Raw genomic sequence first — 22,990 nt, 5'->3', positions numbered from 1 at the left:
ACCCTGTCCCCTCCCTGCGAGCGCCCCTCCCTGCAGAGTGTGATGCCAGTCCGTCTACCAGCAGCGGAGAATGAAGCTGGCATATGCCTCTGCCCAAGTCATCCCCATCCCTCCTGGCCCAGCACTGGCTCCTGCCTCACAGTTGTCTCTATGCACCGTGTAGCATGGTGACAGTATTCCCAACCCCGATTCCTCAGCACCCTGAAACCAGGATGACAGGACTCAGGTCCAAGAGGGAGGTGTGGGCTCAGGGAGAGGGGGCTGGAAGGCCCAGTTTGTGGCCATGGAACTAGAATGGCCTCCTCTTTCTGGGGCATGAGAGATGGGGAGAGCTGGCATCACCAGGGCAACTGGGGCACGTGTTCCCAGGTGTTGGAGCAGGGAACAGAGTTTGGCTTGAAGCAAGGAGGTGGTAGATCCCCCAGTTCTCTTCTCCTGGCTCTTGCTCAAGCCGTCCCCACTTTAGAACAACCCCACCTCCCTCCACATGACCGACAGTCCCTGTGCCTCAGCACCCAGTTGCTGTATCCCCTTCTCCTCCAGGCAAGGCTTTCATTGATTTTCCCATCCAGAGGGGGCTCTTTCTTCCACACTCCTGAAACTCTTCCTTTGCCTTGCTGCTCCCTTTTCTAGTCTCAAGTTTTAGAGGGGAGCACGGCTCCCTGATTTTTAAAATGCTTTCTCCTTGCTTGCAGATCCTTGCTTGGGATAGCCGACTGGGGAGGGAGGAGTCAAGTTTCCCCATCTCCGCTTGTAGGAGAAGGCAAATGGAGGCCTAGAGGGCTGGTTGGAATTATCCAAGGTCTCCACCCTGCAGGCAGCCCTTTGCCCTGGAGGCTCAGGCTGTGGGTAGCCCCGGCTGCTATGGTGGTAGGGTGGGGGGCCCCTGGCTGGGTGTGAAGGGAGTGGGGCAGAAAGAGAATGCTGGTGGGGGGGCGGGGCGAGGAGTTTCTCATAGATTCCTTCCGCTCCTGTGTCCCCCGATTGCTGGGCCCTCTTCCTTGCTCTAGCCTGTTTCTTGTGGTGGGCCAGCATGGAGTTTGTCCCATTTGGCCCACAGAGCAATGGTGGGAGTGAAGTCCAGGGCCTGGAGCCTCGGAAGCCAGGCAGCAGCAGGGTTAGGGGCCTGGGACAGGGAGAAGCAGCACAGTGAACTGAATAAATGCTTTTGCTTCCTCTTCCCCAATACCTCTAGGGGAGCTTTTGGAAGAGTCCCAGATGGAAGCGACCAGGCTCCGGCAGAAGGCAGAGGAGCTAGTGAAGGACAATGAGCTGCTCCCACCACCTTCTCCCTCCTTGGGCTCCTTCGACCCCCTGGCTGAGCTCACAGGTATAAGAGGAGTCTGGGTACCTCTGACTGTCCCTGAAACTAAACTGCCCAAATCCTTCACAGTGAACTCCCTTCTTATGCCAAAACCCACATCCCCTGGTGTATCCTTAGGTCACAGGCTACACTTCCATTCGTGTTTTGGCTGCCACATTCCCCCAGAAGGTCAGATTTGGAAGGGACTTCAAAACAATCTTGTTAAAAATAGCCAGTGACTCAGCACTCCTGAGGCCCCAGCAGACATGAGTAATAGATCACAACAGTTGACTGCATTGCAGACCTGTGGCCTGGGGGCTTTATCAACATATTTAGTGAACAAATATTTAATGAGCAGCTACTATGCGCCAGGCATAGCGCTCTAAGCAGTTACTCCCTGTCACTTGGAGCTGGCATATGAGTTGAAAGCTCCCTGGTCATGGCCTGCGCTTCCATTTTACAATTAGGGAAGCTGAGGCCCGGGAAGAAGCTGGACTTGCCTGTTAGCCTGCTGCAGCGTATTTCAGATGTAAGGTTACGTGTGCTGCCTGTTAAAGGAAAGGGTGACTGTGACTCGGGTTTGAAGTCCCATGTATGGTAGAGGCATTACCATGCATACAGAGTGTGCATTACTCTGGCATGTCTCCAAGTCCAGGGCAAGGTCTGGGACCAGGATGGAAATGATCCCCACCCCAGCTGGACTCAGATGCCTCCTGCTGCAGCTCTACTGCATGGTGTCTGGCCCAGGCCAATGTGACAGCCTTCTATTGGCTGGTGGTTGCATTTGCTGAATGGACAAATGGAGGAAACTGATGGTCTCAGAGTCCACTGTGCTTCAGTCAGTGGGCATTTCCACTCTCTGCTTGTCTATTTGGCAGTGTTCCTGAGTTCCTGATTGGTGCCAGGTCCACTCCCAGAGTGAGAAGTGAAGGTACCTTCAAGGAGCTCCCTGCAGCAAGAACCGCAGGAAGTCAGGGAGGGAGGTCCAAGGCTCAGTCCTGAGTTTGCAATTGCTGGCCATATGGCTGTGGGCACGTTGATGACCTTCCCAAGCCTCAGTGTCCTGACCTTTAAAATGGGCACATGGGGCTTTTATGAGAATGGCTGGGATAATAGATGCATAAAGACTTTTAAAATTGTAAATCATTGTCTTTATCATTGAGGCCTGTCTGGGGCAGCAAGGAGCAGCAGCCAACTTGGGATTTTCCCAGTAAGCCCAGGGAGCATGGTCTCTCTGCTGAGGCTCTGCTCTGTCACTCCACGGCAGGCCATTTTCCCAGACTACCTGGCCCTGATGAGACCACCTCCCATTCTCCTAGACTCAAGTGGGGAATCCTGTCTGAGAACTCTTTTGTCAAGGGCTGTCCTTGTGAGGGTGGTACCTGGGCTTTTCCCCTTCCCAGTCAGTTCATCTGTGCTCTCTTCATTCCTCCAGGAAAGGACTCAAATGTCACAGCACCTCCCACAGCCCCTGCGTGCCCCAGTGACAAGCCAGCACCAGTCCAGAAGCCTCCATCCAGTGTAAGTTTTATTTGGAGTCATGGGTGGAGGTTGTCTGGATGGACCTCAAGGTCCTACTGACAGATACAAGAACATAAAGAAAGAGGGTCGAGGTCAAGAAACTGTGTTCCGACTCACTGGGTGATATTGGGCAAGTCCATCGCAAGCCCTCTGGGGCCTCAGCCTCCCCATTTTGAAATGAAGGTCATAGTTAAAACTTACCAGGAAGACCCTGGTATGTACAAGGAATTCTTCTCACTTACTAAGTTGTATACTGTTAAGTATCACTGAGTGTGCACAGTGCTAGGAAAACAGACAGATGTGACATGGAGCTCACATTCTCAAAGAGGGCTCAGAAACTATCTTCTACAGGCTGGGCACAGTGGCTCATGCCTATAATCCCAGGATTTGGGGAGGCTGGGGCAGGAGGATTGCTTGAACCCAGGAGTTTGAGACCAGCCTGGGCAGGATAGAGAGACTCCATCTCTCTAAGAAAAAAAAGTAGTCGAGTGTGGTGGTATGTTCCTGTGGTTCCAGCTACTTGGGAGGTTGACTGAGGCAGAAGGGTCACTTGAGCCCAGGAAGTCAAAGCTGCAGTGAGCCATGTTGATGCCACGACTCCAGCCTCGGTGACAGAGTGAGACCCTCTCATAAAAAAAAAAAAAAGAAAGAAAGAAAGAAACCATCTACAGATCTGGCTGGAGAAGTTTTGCTTGGTATCCTACAAGGGATTGTATAGTTCAGCATCCTTATCCTACAGGTCAGGTGCAGGGAAAGAAGGACCTGTTTTGAGGTTACGTGGGTAATGGGAAAATGTAGATGGAGGAGAGAGACTTTCTAGGGCAGGGCCAAGAGCCAGAGGTGAGTTCTTGGTGGCCCTGAGGGTCAGCCGGAAGCTGAGCACTGACTCCTCTCATCTATCCTGCCCCTTTCTGGGATGAAGGGAGGCTGCACACCGGTTTTAAGGGGGACATGGAAATCCCGGATCCCAGAGCTAACGGCTGGTTCAGGTGGGCCATTGGCATCTTGGTTGGTTGAATGACGGAAAGATGTGAAAAAATCTGGGATTCCTTGGCCACCCTGGATTTGGTTGAATCCTGAAAGAGTCTCCAGATTTGTTGAATCGTCTCTGGGACTTTTCTCAGATGAGTTCACTCCTCTGGGATCTCCAGGACGGAGTTGGGAAGGCCAGCACAGGGCCGTGCTTGGTGGTGGCTGTAACAGCTGCCATCTGTGTTCTGGGAAACCGATCAGAGACATCTGGGCCTAAGAGACAACTCTGGGGCTGTGGCAGGAATGCTGGATCTGCAGTCTTGGGTTCGGTCCCTGCTTTTGCATTAACCAACTGTATACTGTAGTTTCTTCATCTTTCCAAAGAGGATATAACCTTCTGAGCCACTCCATGGGTCACTGTGAGAAATAATAGAGCTCATGAAAGCATTTAAAAAGTACATGGCCTTAAAAAATGCAATCCTACAGTGCTGCTGGCTCAAGGTCAGCTAATCCCACATCTCCCTTCTACAGAAGAGGATTGGCCATCGAGGGGATATGACCTCACATTACGTAAAGGGCTATGACAGGCTTGTCGAGAATCCTGCTTTGTGATCTCATGTGAGATGATATGTAACGGTCCCTGTGAACTCAAAGTGGGAAGAGATTCTGTCCCCCTTGCTGCTCTCAGCCGCAGGGCCGCAGAGGAGGGCTGAGCTGTTTTTCTCTCGGTCAGCACCTGACTTCCTTTCTGCACAGGGCACCTCCTCTGAATTTGAAGTGGTCACTCCTGAGGAGCAGAGTTCTCCACCAGAGAACAGCAGCCATGCCAATGAAACGGTGAGTGGACGGGCAGGCCCCCGGCCTTGACCTGCTGCCCCCTTTCTGTCTTGTCACTTGCTACCATGTGATAGACACAGAACCTGTTCAGATCTCTTAGGTACCCTGGAGTCACTTGGGGATGCACGAGGGGCAGGAGCAGAGGGTACTTCTCGCTCACATATGCAAATTCCTGGGCTAGTGACTTCCCCGACTTGGGGCACACAGGCACCCGACCGTTGTGAAAGCCTGGGCTCTTTGCCAGCCCTGTTGCCTTCTACCAGGGGCCAGGCACCTCCGCACACTATGACTCAGCCCTTTGGGTCTGTGGGCTTCCAACCCTGGGGGAGAAAGAAGGGTCAGGAAGGCCCGGGGCCCTGTAAGACAGGTGATTTACCCTTTGTGCAGACTCTTGGAGTACACAGTTAGGAGGTTCAGCCTTCCACTTACACGCATGCATGCACACACACGCACACTCTCTCTCTCTCTCTTTCTCCTACAGCTCTGGAGCGTCTGCCCAGCATCCTCTTTCCACAGCTTACAATGCTGGCTGCCTTTATCCTAACTATATCCCTTCTGTTCTCTCTTAAAATGACAGACTTATTGAAGAACCATTGTGAAAAGTCTGGAAGATTCTTTAAACGTCCTAAATTCCTACCTTCTCCCTTCTCTCTTCCTTCCCACTTTTAAGTTTTTTCTTTCTTTCTTTCTTTTTTTTTTTTTTTTTTGAGAAGGAGTCTCCCTCTGTTGCCCAGGCTGGAGTGCAGTGGCGTGATCTCGGCTCACTGGAAGCTCCGCCTCCCAGGTTCACGCCATTCTCCTGGCTCAGCCTCCCGAGTAGCTGGGACTACAGGCGCCCGCCAGCACGCCCAGCTAATTTTTTGTATTTTTTTAAGTAGAGACAGGGTTTCACCATGTTAGCCAGGATGGTCTCGATCTCCTGACCTCGTGATCCGCCTGTCTCGGCCTCCCAAAGTGCTGGGATTACAGGCTTGAGCCACCGCATCCGGCCAAGTTTTTTTCTTTAATTGTTGTTATGCAAGCAGTAAGTGCTCTAGCCCTTCACTGATATGTTGATCCCTGCTGCCTCCCTTCACAAAGGTTTGGCTGACAAATGTGCTTGTGTTCACTGGTTGCCCCGTGTACCTGTCAGTGCTCAGTGCAAGGCCCCCTCAGGTGGTTGTCTAGCTAACTAGCACGTCTTCAGTGTTGAGAGGTTCACCACGGCCTCAGGCAGCTCTGAGTATTAGAAAGGCTCTTTATGTTCTGTCTGCTGGAACCTTCTGTCCCCTTGTCCTGTTCTGTCCCTGAGGGCTCTGAGATGCTGGCCATGGAGGCAGGATCCCTTGCTCAGAAAGCGTTTCGCTCTGACTTTGGACCGATAACTTTAACTCACTTAGTAAGTTCCTCATTAGCTCTACGGTGTGCCCTGTCTTTGCTGAGCCACTGAGCCAAGACAACACAGGCCCCCCGTGCTCTGAAGCTTGTAGTCTGGAGAAGTCGCTGGCATGGGAAGCATTGCATGAGCCCTAAATAGAGCAGCATCTGCCACCTCAGCTCGTTTATGGAAAGAGGCAGTGGGGGAATGGATGCAGAGTTGAAACAGCAGCATTTCCTCTTGTTAGAATGTGGCACTGACGCCGTTACACAGGTGTTCAGGGAATGCCTGAAGTTGTGGTTATAGTCATTGCCATTCCTCCAGAGTTCAGAGAAATGCGAGGTCAGTGCAGCAGAGCACTGGATAGCGAGTCAGGAAACCTCAGTTCTCATTATACCTCTGCCTCTGACTTACTGGGCGACTTTGGGCAAGTTCCTCCTCCCCGTAGCTTGGTTTCCCAGTCTGATTTCTGAGGCTCCCTGTAGCTCTGATGTCCTGTGATTCGCATAACTGTTTCTGGGAGGCTGCTGGAGGAGCTGAGCCATGGGCAGGGTGGGAAGGATGAGCAGAACTTGCAGAGGCAGAGAGGACACTTGGGGTGAAGCCTGCAGAGGCACCGGACCTGGTGTGTGTGGGTTCAGGCAGGGTAAAGTGGGGAGCCCAACAGGATGCTGCTGCAGATGGGACCTGCGGCTGTAGGGCCTTAGATGCCCATCAGGGGAGCTGGGCCCAGTGCCGTCTGCGGTAGGGTAACACTGTAGGTCCTTGGGTATGGAATTGGTGTAACAAAGGCAATTGTCTTTAGTAGGAGTATTCCAGATAGACTAGAGAGGGAATGGACTATCTTGCCCACGGTGTGCTTTATTTCTTATATACTGTACTAGTTGGGATTTTCTGAAATATCTGAAGCTGTGGTTCTTAAACGGTTTTGAGTCTTCGGTCCTCAGAAGCTGATGAATGCTTGGACTATTCCCCAGAAGACACACATGTAGGCCAGGCATGGTGGCTTACGCCTGTAATCTCAGTACTTTGTGACGCTGAGGTGGGTGGATCACCTGAGGTCAGGAGTTCAAGACCAGCCTGGCCGTTGCAGTGAAACCCCATCTCTACTTAAAATACAAAAGTTAGCCCGGTGTAGTGGTGCACACCTGTGATCCCAGCTTCTCAGGAGGCTGAGGCAGGAGAATCGCTTGAACCCAGGAGGCGGAGGTTGCAGGATGTATATGCAGATGTCCCTTGGTATCCATGGGAGAGTGGTTCCAGAACTCCCTGAGGATACCAAAATCCATGGATGCTCAAGTCCCTTATGTCAAATGGTGTAGTAGTTCCCTATAACTTATGCACATCCTCCTGTATACTTTAAATCATCTCTAGGTTACTTATGATATCTAATACAATGTAAATGCTAAATTTTGTTATACTATATTGTTTAGGGAATAATGACAAGAAAAAAATTCTGTACATGTTCAATACAGTTTTTTTTGTTGTTGTTTGTTTGTTTGTTTTGTTTTGAGACAGAGTCTTACTCTGTTGCCAAGGCTGGAGTGCTGTGGTGCGATCTCTGCTCACTGCAACCTCCGACTCCCTGGTTCAAACAATTCTCCTTCCTCAGCCTCCCGAGTAGCTGGGATTATAGGCACGTGCCACCATGCCCAGCTAATTTTTGTATTTTCAGTAGAGACAGGGTTTAACCACTCAGGCCATCTTGATCTCCTGACCTTGTGATCTGCCCGCCTCAGCCTCCCAAAGTGGTGGAATTACAGGCGTGAGCCACCACGCCCGGCCTGTTTGTTTTTTTACAACGTTTTTGATCTGTGGTTGGTTGAATCCATGGATGCGGAACCCATGGATATGGAGGGCTGACTGTACAGTGATGTCCATTCTCTGGGCTTGCTGCTCCCAGGGGTCAATTCATGGTCCTAAGAACCCTGTGAGGTTGAAGGGAGAGAAGGGTTGTGCGGACATTTGGTAGATGAGGATGCTGAGGTCCGGCAGACAAGTGACTTACTGTCAGGCACTCTGCAAGGCCCAGTGTGTGGGAGGATGGTGGCCCCGCTGCTGTGGAGCCACCAGTGGCCTGTGGGTCCTGGGTCCTGCCCTGTGAGTCAGCCCCAGACAGGGAACCTGCATAACTGGAGAATTTCCCTGGGCTGAGCTGGGGTTACAGGGGGAAACTGAGTCATGAGAAATGGGGAAGCAGAGGGAGAATGGACTGGCGGCGCCTACTCAGGCCTTGGTGAAGAGTGGGCCATGTGCCCTTTCCCTCTCCAGGTGCTGGGTCCCCTGCCCCATGAGGACGGCAACCTGATGCTGCACCTGCAGCGCCTGGAGACCACACTGAGTGTGTGTGCTGAGGAGCCGGACCACAGCCAGCTCTTCACCCACCTGGGCCGCATGGCCCTGGAGTTCAACCGACTGGCATCCAAGGTGCACAAGAATGAGCAGCGCACCTCCATCCTGCAGGTGAGGCACACGGGGAGGGCGGCCCGAGACAGGCAGGCGTGCTTCCCCCCGAGCTCTTCCCGCCTTCCCGCTCCTGGGAATCCACGGGTACTGTGGGGACTTCTGAAGGCTGTGTTGTGGGCAGACTTTGGGCTTTTTGTTCAGGGTGATGAACAGGATAAGGAAGTTGTGGGGAGGGATGAGGAAGAGGAAGGAAATGGGGAAATATGGGATGGGCAATGTGAGTGTCATGGTTGGGGATACCCCCAGCAGTCCTGCCTTTCTTTCTCATGTGCAGGGTGGAGGGATGGGAAGGGAGGGAACAAAGGTCAGCTCCTTTTGTTATGCCCCTTTCCCCCCAGGGTAGGCACCCTCATTTTCACCACTTCACAGGTGGGGAAGCATCCCTTTTTTTTGCCCAAGGTCACCTAGCTGATAAATGGTGAAGTTGGGATTGGAATCTCGATCTCTTGCATTCCAAAGCCCATACTCTTGACCACCATCCCAACCTGACTCCCCTATTGACTTCCTTTTAAAAGCTTCCCTGGGCTGTGGGGAATGGCCAGATTTCCTTGCTAGGCCAGACCAGACCTTGGAGTTATATGGTCCTTGGTTCCAGTATGACCCTTTATCGCTACATGACCTTGGACAAGTCACTCATCCTCTCTGTCCCCCAATGTTCCTATCAGTAACATGAGCTAGGAGTGCCTCCATGGTTAGATTGCTGCATTAAATGAGGCCATGTACAGGATGCCCCCAGTGTGGTCCAGAGCCTAGTCCATGCTGGAAGAGAGGTCCCCATTCGGAATTCATGATGGGCATCCACACTGGGCGGAGGGTCTTAGCCTTGCAGGCTTTGGCAGCAAGAAAGTGTTCAGTTATAATTGGTGACCATTCTAAAGATGGCAATACAGAGGCTTCTGAGGGACTGCTTGTGATCTGAGCGCCCGCCACCTTAGTGACAGAGCCGTGACTTGAAGCCTCCTTACTCCCTGCAGGCCCTCTGGTCTATGGTCTATGGTCTACCTCTGGTCTATGGTCTCATTCATGTCAGCAGGCACTCAAGTGCCCCACTGATGGCAGAAGGGGGAGTCCCCCTTGCGTGACCTTGGGTTGCCAAAAGCAGGAAGGGCAACCAGGTTGGAGACGCAGTGTGAGGAGAAGTGTGGGGGCAGAGGAGCACGCAGGACGCTTATCCTACCTGGAGGGGAGGGGTGTTTTGGGAGGTGAGGCTGAACGAGAGGCAGAGGCCTGGAGGGCCAGGCTGAGAGAAAGGAACCCCTTTAAGATGTCAGTGAGGCTTCAAGGTATCCAGGCCGAACCCTGGCAAGGTGAGCCTGGCACAGTGCCTGGGCTGTGGGCAGGGTGGGAAGGTGTCTGGGGTGAGAGCACTTTGTGCATCCACTTTTCAGCTTTGAGATGGGGATAGATCCCAGGTCCCCTAAAAGGGGTCCTGCCAACCTCTGTTATTCTTTATTTCAGGCCCCTCCCTATTTATTTCCTTCTTAGCTCTTATCATAGTTTGTAATAATTTTATTTAATAAATTTTTTCTTATACTCTTTTTTTTTCTTATACTCTCTGCTAGAAGGTAAGCTTGAGGGGGGCAGGCACCATGTCTGTTATATTCACTGTTGCATCCCAGTTCCTGCTACTTCATACACATTTGGTGAATGAATGAATGAACAAAAGAATAAATGATCAAATGAACTCAGAGGTTAGCTCTTGTAGCGCCTTGGATGGAAGGTGATGATCTTTATGACCTCTGATGATTCTATGCATTGGCCGGTTTGCACCCAGGGCATTGACCCAGAGACTCCAAGGAAACAGCCCTCTAGACTGCAATGGTAGAACAGTAAGTGAGGCCTTGTCCTGGCCTTCCCTTAGGGACCAGGAGCAGGCCATTCTGTTCCCTGGAGGCCTCACCCAGAGACATGGCATCTCGGGTATTTTTACTGCCTGGGTGGAGGTATATTAATCCAGTTCCTCCTCATTCATTCACTGATTTGTTTCTTGGTTCACTAAACATGTTCAAGGTCAGGTATAGCATAAGGCTCTCTGCTAGGCATTGAATGGACTCAACAATAATTTTTCAATTTCTTTTTTTTTGAGGGGTGGTGGGGGACAGGGTCTTGCTCTGCCACCCAGGCTAGAGTGCAGTGGTGCGACCACAGCTCACTGCAGCCTTGATCTCCTGGGCTCAGTCCTCCCACCTCAGTTCCCTGAATAGCTGAGACTACATGCATACGCCATTATGCCTGGCCAATTTTTTGGTATTTTTAGTAGAGACAGGGTTTTGCCATGTTGCCCAGGCTGGTATTGAACTCCTGGGCTCAAGTGATCCTCCTGCCTCAGCCTCCCAAAGTGCTGGGATTACTGGCGTGAGCCACCATGCCCAGCCAGTTTTCTGTTTTCTGAGCCTCATCTCCCTCATTGTCCAACCACCTCCAGTTTAAGGCTGTGTCCTCCATTCAGCCTTCCCAAGAGTCTCCTGTGTGAGTCAGAAATGAAACAACTCTGAAATCTCCCTGGATTACACAACAAAAGTTTTCGCTCCTATTCCGTGTGGCAGGGGTTTGTTTCTGCTCTACACAGTTCCTCAGAATCCCAGGGAGAAAGGGGCCCCACCTTCCAGTGTCCTTTAGAGAACGAGGCATCCACATCAGCCCCTGCTACCAGGAAGAAGAGACTGGGGAATTGTGCATAGGACAACCCAGGAGTGATGCTTGTCCCTTCCGCACCTCTTCTGTTGGCCAGAACTAGTCACATGATTGCATCTACCTGCAACGGGCCTGGGAGATGGAAGGCAGCAGATGGCTGTTTAGTGAATGGCCCTGGTGCTGGCCCAGCTCAAAGACTGTCCCCTCCTTTGGGCACCATCTCTCTCCCTTCTCTGATCTTTCATCACAGGGGAAAGAGACACCAGTGTAGGGTCTGCCAGATGGAGTTTTACTCCCAGTGATGAGTCTTAGCAGCTGTGCACCTGTTAGACTGTATCATTTTACCTGGTTTCCCCACCTTTAACATAGAGATGAGTGACTTAGCTTTGGGGAAGTCGTGAGGCACCAGTGAGGTAGTATATGAAGAAGCACCCAGCCGTGTACCTGGCACAGGTCAGGTGTTCAGTGAGGATTTGTGGAAAGATTGAACAACTCTGTGCATGTTAGCGTTGCTAGTCAGCACCTTTCCTTCCCTGCAGCCTGTGAGGTCCTGAGTCTGGTGACCCCTCTTTCATCCCCAGTTCACAGAGCTTCCAACATGAGTCCCCACACATAAGCAAGTGGCTGATGGTTCATGGACACTTCCACTCTCACTGTCTCATCTGTCCCTCTCAGCAGCCCTATAGAGGAGGCAGAGAAGAAACAGTTGTCCCTGGGCTGGGTGTGGTGGCTCACGCCTGTAATCCCAGCACTTTGGGAGACTGAGGCAGGATCACTTGAGGTCAGGAGTTTGATACCAGCCTGGCCAACATGGTGAAACCCGTCTCTACTAAAAATACAAAAATTAGCCAGGCGTGGTGGCACATGCCTGTAGTCCCAGCTACTCAGGAGGCTGAGGCAGGAGAATCTCTTGAACCTGGGAGGTGGAGGTTGCAGTGAGCTGAGATCATGCTACTGCAGTCCAGCCTGGGCAACAGAGCGAGACTCTGTCTCCAAAAAAAAAAAAAAAAGAAAGAAACAGTTGTCTTTCTTTTGTAGAGGAGGGAACCAAGTGTTACAGCCACATTGTGAGGGCGTGAGGGCATAGTGAGGTCCTGACTGAATGCCCCGTCTTCTGACTTTCCCCTTGGCAACACTGGGTACCTCTCACACCTGCAAACTGATGTGTCTTCCAGGCCCCCCACGACTCGCCTGTTCATTTGTCCATTCGGCTCTTCAGTCACGTTGTTCCTTCCACAGACTTTGAGCTGGGGGCTGGGGATCTGACCGTGAACAAGAGAATGGTTAGGGGTCCCAGCCCTCCAGGAGCTCAGGAATTCATTGGGAGTAAGGGGGGTAGATATTAAGAAAATAGCAGCACAAACAGTTCTTTAGCTGTATCTGTCACAGGTGCTGAGAAGCATAAAAGCAGGGGGCTGTGAGCAAGGATAACAGAGTTGGCCTAATGTAGCTGGATGGGGGAGTCAGGGAGGACTTCTCTGAGGAGACAGATTTAAACTAAGACTTCAAAGGAAGAGTAGAAGTCAGCCAGGGAAGGCCGGTGGGGAACAGGGGTCTCGGCAGTGGGAGCAGGGACGAAGGACAAGGGATGGAGCTGTCTGTCTTGGAGGAGCAGAAGGCCCCACCGCTGATTCTTGGTCAGGCTTCTCTGTAGTTGGCTCCCAGGGGAGAGGACACGTGGGTGGCCAAGTGGCTTAGCTCCTTAGACAGGGATTGGGTGAGGCCAGGCAAAGGGAATAAGGAGCTGGGCCCTGGAGTGGCTGCAGCCCGTCCCTGTCCTCTAGTTCCGCCTGCACCTGGGAGGTGTCCCCTCCTTCCCCTCACCCTGCCTGTTCCCTTGCCGGCAGACCCTGTGTGAGCAGCTTCGGAAGGAGAACGAGGCTCTGAAGGCCAAGTTGGACAAGGGCCTGGAACAGCGGGATCAGGCTGCCGAGAGGCTGCGGTAAGTTCAGGCCCCTCAGAGAAGGGGTGAGGAGTGGGGGCTGCAGGAGGAGGGGCTGGTGTGCAGCACTGATTCCTGGGTTGAGGACCGTGGCTCCGGGGCCCTGTGCCCAGAGCCCTGTTTGGAGGTTATGTCTCTTGATCCTTCTCCTTGGCTCCTTTGGTATTTTCTCTCTGGCCCTTTTGCCACCTTGGGAAGTATATAGAGTGCTTTGAGAGCTTCAGAAGAAAATCAGCATAGATTGCACTTACTTCCTCCTCCAACACTCGCCTCTCTCCCCTGTTAACCGTGAACTGGCTGTGCCAGAGGACTCAGGACTTTGCTGCCTCCTGCTGGTCACCATCCTGACCTGCTCTGTCTTCCTGAGAACATCAGAGGTCCGCCTCTGGACTAGCGGGCTTAGACTTAACTGAGGGTTGAGGGTCAGGGAAAGGCATTACAAGTTTATATGCCTTCCCTTCCTTCCTTTGCAAGATTCTGAATTGACAGGTCTTAGGCAAGACCTAGGAGCCTGCATTTCACCAGGAGTCTCTGTAATTATGACGGAGGTAGGCCCAGGATCATGCCTTGGGAAACACTGATCTTGACTGTCAGGGCTTGACAAGCCCTTGGAGATCATGCAGGCCAGACCCCTCACTGTGCAGAGGGGAAACTGAGGCCCAGGGAGAGGCAGGGACTTGATTGGAGTCTTACAACATGAACTTGGGCCTCCTTGCTCTCCATCCTCTGAGTGGCCACAATTCCTGCCTGCACTGTGGCCCTGGACAATTTGGGGGATGAGTCATCTGTTGGGTGCCAGTTGGGCTCAGGCACATATAGGAAAGGCCTTTGTTATAGACAAGACTTGCCACTATTTTTTCCTCGTCCTCTTTTTCTTATTAGAATCAACAGAAAGAGAAGGAATATAAACTTCTTAAGTATGGCCACAGAAGTAATGTTTAACTACTGAGCCATTGGTTATTTTGAATCAGTGTGTAATTTATTTGCTTTTGGATGGCCAAGGATGCAGTTTTGGGGTTTTTATAGCCCTACTGACCCCATCCATGGATTCAAAAACCGAAGCTGGGGAAAAGACTCACGGATTAGAAGGCAAGAATGCAAGTCTTTCCTGTATGACTTTGGGAAAGTCACTTTACTTATTGGCATTTCAAGTGGAAACTCAGCTGGCAAATAGAACATAAAGAAATGGTGACCGGGCATGGTGGCTCACACCAGTAATCCCAGTACTTTGGGAGGCTAAGGTGGGAGGATTGCTTTGAGTCCATGAGTTTGAGACCAGCCTGGTGAAATGCATCACCACCCCTCCCTCAGCCCCAACAAAAAGTAGCAAAAAAATTAGCCAGGTATGGTGGTGTGCCTATAGTCCTAGCTACTCAAGAGGGTGGGGGTGTGTGGTGGGGGAGGTGGGGAGTGGCTGAGGTGGGAGGATTACTTGAGTAGGAGCAGTCGAGGCTGTGGCGAGCTGAGATTGGGCCACTGTACTCCAGCCTGGGTGACAGAATGAGACCCTATCTCAAAAAAAAAAAAAAAAGAAAGAAACATTTTAGTCAGACCTGACTAAAATCACTAATTTTACAATATCCTCTATCACCTGCCTTATTAGTTACTTAGAATTTTACTTTAATTTGATTCATATTTTTACTTAAAATTATAAAAAAAACTTTAGAGTAAGTGGAAAACAGCGTTATCTATGATAAACAGAAGATAACTCTAAATACAAGGAAAATGAAAGGACGTTAATAAATTCAGGCTAAGTATCATTGCACATTGAAGGCTCTGAGCCTGCAGCCTGCACTTCTGTGTTAACAAGGGAGACTGGCGAGTAACTAGAGAAGTGCCCAGGGTCTGTTAGCACCAAGTTCGCACTGTCTCCATGGTCTACACAGGAAATGTGAAGATAATTGGAAAGGGTGTCACTTTCTCACTAGAATGTGATCCAGGGTTATTTAATTTATCCTGAAGGTCTTATGTGCATAGAAATTCCACAGCTAGGGAAACCCTGCCGTTGACAATCAGAGGCCTCCAGGGAAGCCCACAGATTGAGAGCAAGGTGGCTGAAGATGCCCTTTTTGGTTTTCCCTGAGGGCAGGTTTCAGGATCCTGCAGTACTCCCTGGGGCTCAGCTGCAACTCATGCGACAGTGAGCATTAAGGAACCCTGTAGGTTTCTTAACTCAGGGCCAGCGTTGTGACTTCTCTGTTTACCTCCATCCCAGAGAGGAAAATTTGGAGCTCAAGAAGTTATTGATGAGCAATGGCAACAAAGAGGGTGCGTCTGGGCAGCCAGGCTCACCGAAGATGGAAGGGGCAGGCAAGAAGGCGGTGGCTGGACAGCAGCAGGTATGTGGTCAGAAATTCCTTCTGTAGCATCCTTGGTTGCTGGTACTCAGCCTCTGCTTACCACCTCCAGTGACAGTGAGCCTACTTCCTCCTGCAGCCAGTGCCACTGGTAGAAGGTTGTAGCTGTTACATGTTTTTTTCTTTACTTGGCCTGACCTCCATGCTTAGAGGCTGCTGGTAGTCACTGTGGCTCTGTGGGCCTCATAAGCCTTCTCTTCTCCTGGCTAAATAACTCCAGTTCCTTCAGCCATTGCTCATAGAAGGCAGTGTTGAGTTATTTGCTCAGTCTGGGTGCATTCCCTAAACACATTCCAGTTTGTCAAAGTCTGTCTTAGAGAGTGGTTCCCAAAAGTCAATTTAACATCTTTGATATTCCTGGCAGAATTAGGTTGTTTGGTTGAGCAAGCTCCCTTGGATTCTGCTAAGCTCCTGGGATTGTGTCTCTGGAGCCTCTAAAGTGGACAGGGGAGGGTGCTGGCCAGTTTTGGTGTGGTCTGGTGATGCTGCAGGGCTGGCCCACTCCCCCATCCTCCTCTAGTCCCAGCACTGGCCACATCCAGGTCCCAAGCAGGAGCAGACTCTGCACCGCTTGCCCAGTTGTTACCATTCGCCTTGCTGCAGAGCTGAGTCCCAACTCTTTACCAACATGTTTTAATTTCACCCTTTAATGGGGTTTAATAGCTGAACAGTAGGGCTCAGTGTCTTTAACCCACCCTACACCTATGCAATAGTAGTAATTACCGTAATGGCTTAATTTCTTATTACTGTGTGGCAATGTAGAGTTTATCCAGGACTTGCAAATCTATTATCTTACTTGGGCCTCATCTCTACATATAGAGTAGGCAAGGCTGGGACTATTATTCCATTCTGTAGCGATGGCCGTAGGTTTGGGGAGGTCATGTAACATCATATAATCAGGATTTCTGCGTGACCTGCTGTCAGGCAGATGTAGGGTACGGCCAGGGAAACATGCTGATAAATGGCAAAAGTCTGCTCTTCCCTGGTCTTCTGAATCCCAGCCCATGGAGATCCTCTTTTCTTCCCTTTATTCCCCACATCAGATCCTGCCTTGTCTGCCATCTTGTGGAAGGGACTTGTGGACTCAGTTGTTCTGCCCTGGGTTCTCTGAGCTGCCTCAGGTGTGGAATTCCCTGGGCAGGTCTCTTTACTTTTCCTGTGCCCTTTAATCTCCACTCATCTTCCTTGAAAGCCCCGAGCCAGATGCTCTTCCTGCCCTATCTGAGAGTGGGAGCAACTTTCCCTTCTGCCCCAGGGTCTCCTGTCCCATAAGAGGCGTGTGTTACAGAGGGGCAACAAGTGTGCCTTGGAATTGCATGCAGGTAGAATACTAGCTCCACCTTTTACCAGCACTGCAGCCTTGGATAGGTCATATAAGACTCCTAGGCCTCAGTTTCCTCTGTAAAATGAAGATAGTAACACCTACCTCAAGGGGTGGTTGTGAGGATTCAGTGATGCAATGCTTATAAAGTAGGTTTAGTGTCATAAACAGTGAACATTAGCTGTTGCTCTTTAGGGGAGATTTGGTGCCAGCAGCCAGCTCTGCTGACTCCACGTGGACTCCTCTCTCCCTTGTGGAGGTTCAGGGTGCTCCACCCTAGAACCTGGAGTCCACCCGCTTCCTCCTTCCCCAGTAACTTGTTGACCTTTTTGCCAAGCACAGCTCCCATCCAAGATGCCGCAGATTTCAAGTGGGCAGGCCTGTCTGTCCCCTTTCTCAAAGGGGGTGACCTTCCATGGAGGGCTCCCCCTCACCTTGTTCCTTGGTGCTATGGTGTGCTTACAAGCCTGAGCCTGTAGGGGGCAAGCTCTGCCCCCAGCCCTCCCCGAAGCCTCTAGGGGGTGCAGTGTGGAGGGAAAGAGAACGCTGAGAATAGAGAGAGTCTGATTCCAGGATGATGGCGGACAATGTCAGAAGTCCAGGACAATGTCAGAAACTTCTTCTGTTTGAGCTTCTCATTGTATGAAGCCCAGAGAAGACGAGGGTCTTGGTGTCCATCACAGAGGGACTTGGAGATAGAGTCGACACACACCCTTTGGACTACTGGCCTTGTCTGCTGTTTCACTCCAGCACTTGCTATTTTTTTTAACCTTTAAACCTTTTTATTTTGATATAACTAGACTTACAGAAGAGTTGCAAAAATAGTCCAGAGAGTTCCCCTATCCCCTTCCTCTACTTCCCCTAATGGCAACATCTTATAGAACCCTGGTTGAATGATCAAAACTAGGAATTAACGGCATGTACTACTTAGTAAACTACAGACTTTATTCAGATTTCACCAGATTTGCACTCACGTCCTGTCGCGTGCCGGCTTGGAGTCTGGGATCTCATATTGCATTCAGTTATCTCATCTCTCTCGTTTCCTCTAGTCTGTGACAGTTCCTAGTTGTTCCTTGCTTTTCATGACCTTGACACTTTTGAGTTGTACTGGCAAGTTACTCTGTAGAATGTTCTTCAGTTTGGGCTTATTTGCTGTCAAGATTGATGCCTCACAAGTGATTGGATCTCATGATGAGATTGAGGTTATGTGTTTTGGCAAGAATTTCACGGAGGTCGCGTTCTATTTACATCAGAGTGTGCAGAACATTTCTCAATCCAGCAGACCAGGGGTACATGACGTCAATGTTTTACTACTGTTAACCTTCATCACTTGCTCAAGTGCTGCCTTTCAAGTTTCTCTGCAAACAAGTGACCAATTTTCCCTTTGTAATTAATAAATGTTTATTTTTGAGAAGCAACTTTTGAGACTATGCAAGTACTCTATTTTTCCTTAAACTTTCACTCACTGATTTTAGTGTCCATTGGTGGATCTCCACCTGCAACAGTTATTCCTGTAGTAATGGAATGGTGATTTTGTACTTTACTCATTCTTCCTATTATTAATCGGAATTCTTTTGTAAGGAAGAGCTGTCCCTTCTCCCCATTTATTTATGTATTCAGCTATTTTGTTCTATCAGTATGAACTCAAGAATATTTATTTCATACTGTGACTTACAATCTAATACTATTGTGATGTATTTTGCTGTTCAAAGTGTTCCCGTTTTGGCCATAGAAGTTTTTTTCAGGTTGTCTCCTGTGCCCTTTTATTATTATTGTTATTAGTATTATTCATGTGAGCACTTCCTTACTTTCTGGCACTGTAAGATGTACCAAACTCACCTTATATTTTATCTGCTCCACCTTATATTTTATCTGCTCCACCTTATATTTTATCTGCTCCAGCCCCTCAAAGCAGCCCTATTTCTTTTTTCTTTTTAATAAAAAGAAAATGATATTTAGAAACCAACTGAGCACTAGGTGTACTCAGTGCTGCTGGATGTCTCTGCTTTAGCCCCTTACAGAGGACAGAGCTGGGAAACATCTATGTGTACTACACAGATCTTTATTTCTGCATCTTTCTAAAAGTGTTTTTAAATAAACATTTTATGTAACTTTAACTTTTATGAAAGTTTTATAAAACATATGTTTTATAGAATGAATATAGCTATATCTGTCTATATCTATATCTCAAATGTCTTACCTTCCAGGCCACAGAGTTTTTTGGCCAATGTGTGTAGGGGGTGAGGAGAGTGGCTGGTAGTACCTTAGAGGTTGTACCTAAGCAGGGAGAGTGGCTATGGGGAGGGCAGAAGGGAAGGGGAGAGGGCCTGGCAGCCACCCTGAGTCAGGGAGGGGGAATCATCACCTTGTAGACTTCTAGAAGGGGACGTAGTCATGACTGGGACGGTTAGTGCTGTCCTGGTGGGTGGGAGGAGTAGGGAGATAGGAGACAGAGAACTGGGGCCACAGGGGTGAGGGGCCTTAGAGGAGCACTGAGTGGGTGAGATAATTTGTATTGAGATTTTGGTGAAGGCCCCTCTGTGCTTCTCCCCAGGCTAGTGTGACGGCAGGTAAGGTCCCAGAGGTGGCGGCCTTGGGCGCAGCTGAGAAGAAGGTGAAGATGCTGGAGCAGCAGCGCAGTGAGGTAGGTGGCCGGGGTGGCCGTAGTGGGAGGATCCCTCTTCCCTCCCAGGACCAGCAGCACAAAGGCTTGCCCTGGCCTCCTGGCTCTGGCAGGTCCCAGGTCACCATGAGGAGTTGGCATGGTGACCACTGACCCACCTGCCCATGGATGAGGTCTGCCTCCTTGCCCTGGACTGCCCTCTCTTGATCAGTCCGTTTGCCTACAGCAGTCACTCTGAGGAGGCGGCATGTGGGGCATGGCCTAACATTGTTGGGGGTAGAGTTTAGGCAGGCTCCCATGGTAGACCTTGGATGGTAGAAAGAGGTTGTGATAAGTTAGGCAAGTTTTAGCATCACTGATGAGGAGTGGAGGGACCCTCGAGAGGTGGTTTAGGGAGGGCCCATCATGGAAGGAGGGAATTAAGGCCTCTTCCCACTAGTCTGGAGGCTCCATAAATTTACTGTCAAAATTTTTAATGTTAAAAGCTACCTCGGCTGGGTGTGGTGGCTCATGCCTGCAATCCCAGCACTTTGGGAGGCTGAGGCAGGCGGATCACCTGAGGTCAAGGGTTTGGGAGCAGCCTGGCCAACATGGCAAAACCCTGTCCCTACTAAAAATACAAAAAATTAGTGGGCGTGGTGGCACATGCCTATTAATCCCAGCTACCCAGGCTGAGGCAGGGAGAATTACTTGAACCCGGGAGGCCAAGGTTGCAATGAGCTGAGACCATGCCATCGCATGCCAGCCTGGGAAACAGAACAAGACCCTGTCTCGGAAAAAAAAAAAAAAAAAGCTACCTACCTCTATTGGTGTAGCTACTTTGCAGGTATTTTGAGACTCCCATTTCAAGAATTTTCATAGGCAAGAATGAAAAAGACCAGCCAGCAGCTGAAGCCTGCCACAGAATACTGAGTGGATTCCTAAACTCCATTAGGGCGATGGCCAGGTCTTTAGGTAGTTTAAATGTCCCCCAGTACCACTAAGGTGCAGGAGCCGGTTCGTAAGAGGCTCTTAGTTTCCTTCTGCTGCCAAGAGAGAAGCCACACCGCAGAGTCCCTGTGCTGCAGTCCATTCCGCCTTTTCCCGTGGATCCCACATGTGTTCCTCCTCCTCCTCCTCCTCACACCCCTAGTCTAGTCCAGTCTTTCCAGACTCGAGGTCGAAGTGCAGCTCCTTTTTGGTAGACACTTGTTCTGTGTGTTCCATCTAGCCCCTTTCCACACTGCCTAGGTGCTTCTCTAGAACCCCGAGCCTGCCTGTCCTCGTCCTCCCGCACATTTGAAAGCTTCTTGATGTGCATGTTAGTTTTAGATTTCTTTTTGTATTGTTATAAGCGTTTTTTTTTTCTGATTTCAAAAGTGATATAATGCTCATTACAAAAAGATCAAGAACACCACCTCCTAGAGAAGACCACAACTGATTACAGTTTGTTGCATATCCCTCAGTTTTTTTCAAAGTAGAATAAAATTACACATATACATGTGTGTATATGTATATGTATATACACACACTGCTTTACAGATTATTTTTTCTTTTCTTTTTTATAAAATTAACTGGGTCAGGCCTGGTGGCTCACACCTGTAATCCCAGCACTTTGGGAGGCTGATGCAGGAAGATTACTTGCATCCAGAAGTTTGAGACCAGCCTGGGCAACATACCAAGACCCTGTCTCTACAAAAAAATAAATTAGCTGGGTGTGGTAGTACACACCTGTAGTCTCAGCTACTCGGGGGGCTGAGGTGGGAGGATCACTTGAGCTCAGGAGGCTGCAGTGAGCCATGATCACACCCCTGCACTCCAGCCTGGACCTGCCTCCAAAAAAAAATTAACTGCCTTTGAGAGTGTCTATTCATATCTATAACATATACTATATTCCTTCAATTCTTAGTAATTTTTTATCATATGCAGTGTTTTTGAAATTGGTGTGGATCCTTATGACGCATCTTAAGGGTCAGGGCCAATACTCCTTTTGTTTTATTTAGTTGATGATGTAGATTTGTTTTTCTTCCCTGAGGCATTGTTATATCAAGAGTATGGTGGATAATTAGTGTCATCTTCTAACTGAGGAAGTGTGGTAGATGCCTTATTTTCTGTTTTCTTTTTTTAAAACAGGGTCTCACTTTGGTTGCCCAGGCTGGAGTGCAGTGGCATGATCTCAGCTTACTGCCACCTCCGCCTCCTAAGTTTAGGTGATCCTCCCATCTCAGCCTCCCGAATAGTTGGGACTGTAGATGCGTGCCACCATGCCTGGCTAATTTTTGTGTTTTTTGTAGAGATGGGGTTTTGCCATATTCTCCAGGCTGGTCTTGAACTCCTGAACTCAAGCAATTGGCCCACCTTGGCCTCCCAGAGTGCTGGAATTATAGGCATGAGCCACTGCACCTGGCCGCCTGTTTTCTTATTTTCTTAACAGCTGCATATTGTCTGTTTAAACTATCATTTACTTAACCTATCTTCTGTGGTTAGACTGGCCTCTGGATTTTTTTGTAATAGAGATATTGCTGAGATGATTAGCCTTGTGTATATATTTTTGCACACTTGTGTAAGTGTTTCTATTGGTTAAATTATTCAGAGTGGAATTATTGGGTTAAAGTTGATGAAAATGTGAAATTTCAATACATCACCCCAGACTGCCCTCCAAAGAGGTGTGTGTGTGTTCCACAACTATTCACCAGAATGATGTGGTTTCCATGTCTTAGTGTTAATCTTGCTTTCCTGGCAAGGTAAAATGCAGCAGTGGATAAAGGTAAATGACTTTGAGTAACATTGAGTTTTTGAGAGGTGAGGGCTGGAGACGTAGCCACTATTCACACACACTGAGCGCACCTTGGGACGCTGGTGTACATGGGGCAGGAGTTGGCTCTCCTTATTCCTTCTCTGCTCATCTCCTGCTAACTCCAGTCTCTCCCCACAGCTGCTGGAAGTGAACAAGCAGTGGGACCAGCATTTCCGGTCCATGAAGCAGCAGTATGAGCAGAAGGTAATGTGGGGTTCCTGGCCACGCCCACAGGGCATGCCTGGTCTTCATCTCACTGCCTCTTTAGCAGCTTTGAACCTTGGGGAGTGGCCACGCTGAGCCCCAGTATGGCCCAGAGGAGAAGGTGGGGGCAGTGTTGGAGGGCCCAGGGGCAGCCAGGCCCTGCCCACATCCTGGAAGTGCTCTACATCCTTGCCTTATACACTCCTTCTCTCTGCCTCTGAACCCAGATCACTGAGCTGCGTCAGAAGCTGGCTGATTTGCAGAAGCAGGTGACTGACCTGGAGGCCGAGCGGGAGCAGAAGCAGCGTGACTTTGACCGCAAGCTTCTCCTGGCCAAGTCCAAGATTGAAATGGAGGAGGCAAGTGTGACTGTTGGTCCCTGCAGAGTCAGCTCCCCTCCACATTAGCAGAGAGTTCACTGGAGCAAACAAGCCGGGAGCAGGAGTCAGGAGACCTGGGGGTCTAGTGCCAAAGAGCTCTGTGACCAAAAACACAGGCACGTTCCTTCCCTGCACTGCAGTTTCCCATCTGAAAATTGAGAAGGTTGCATTAACTGCAGCTTTGCACATTTTCTTGTTTTTATTCAGAACTTTTTGTTCCATTAAAATCGTAGGGACTGGGGAACTGTACAGGGAAGCACACTGTATAAAAGATCCAAGCAGGCGGCCAGGCACGAT

At 49.9% G+C, this 22,990-nt stretch overlaps 1 protein-coding gene across 27 annotated transcripts in view; it reads left to right on the top strand.

The window, feature by feature from the left end:
* TNIP1 (TNFAIP3 interacting protein 1) overlaps nucleotides 1–22,990 on the top strand; it is a 58,050-nt gene that overhangs the window by 22,937 nt on the left and 12,123 nt on the right. For all 27 annotated transcript variants that reach the window (XR_013394958.1, XR_013394960.1, XR_013394959.1 and 24 more), the window contains 9 exons: nucleotides 1,196–1,330; nucleotides 2,739–2,824; nucleotides 4,553–4,633; nucleotides 8,262–8,453; nucleotides 12,938–13,032; nucleotides 15,248–15,371; nucleotides 19,265–19,354; nucleotides 22,248–22,313; nucleotides 22,541–22,672. Coding sequence is in view for 22 of the 27 variants with exons in the window: in XM_002804583.4 (XP_002804629.2) it covers nucleotides 1,196–1,330; nucleotides 2,739–2,824; nucleotides 4,553–4,633; nucleotides 8,262–8,453; nucleotides 12,938–13,032; nucleotides 15,248–15,371; nucleotides 19,265–19,354; nucleotides 22,248–22,313; nucleotides 22,541–22,672 (1,001 nt within the window). In the remaining 5 variants the exon portion in view is untranslated. The remainder of the gene's footprint in view (nucleotides 1–1,195; nucleotides 1,331–2,738; nucleotides 2,825–4,552; nucleotides 4,634–8,261; nucleotides 8,454–12,937; nucleotides 13,033–15,247; nucleotides 15,372–19,264; nucleotides 19,355–22,247; nucleotides 22,314–22,540; nucleotides 22,673–22,990) is intronic.

This window comes from Macaca mulatta, chromosome 6 (assembly GCF_049350105.2).
Source record: "Macaca mulatta isolate MMU2019108-1 chromosome 6, T2T-MMU8v2.0, whole genome shotgun sequence".
Taxonomy (NCBI): domain Eukaryota; kingdom Metazoa; phylum Chordata; class Mammalia; order Primates; family Cercopithecidae; genus Macaca; species Macaca mulatta.
Note: the sequence above shows the minus strand (reverse complement) of the source record. Positions and strands in the feature narration are given on the sequence as shown.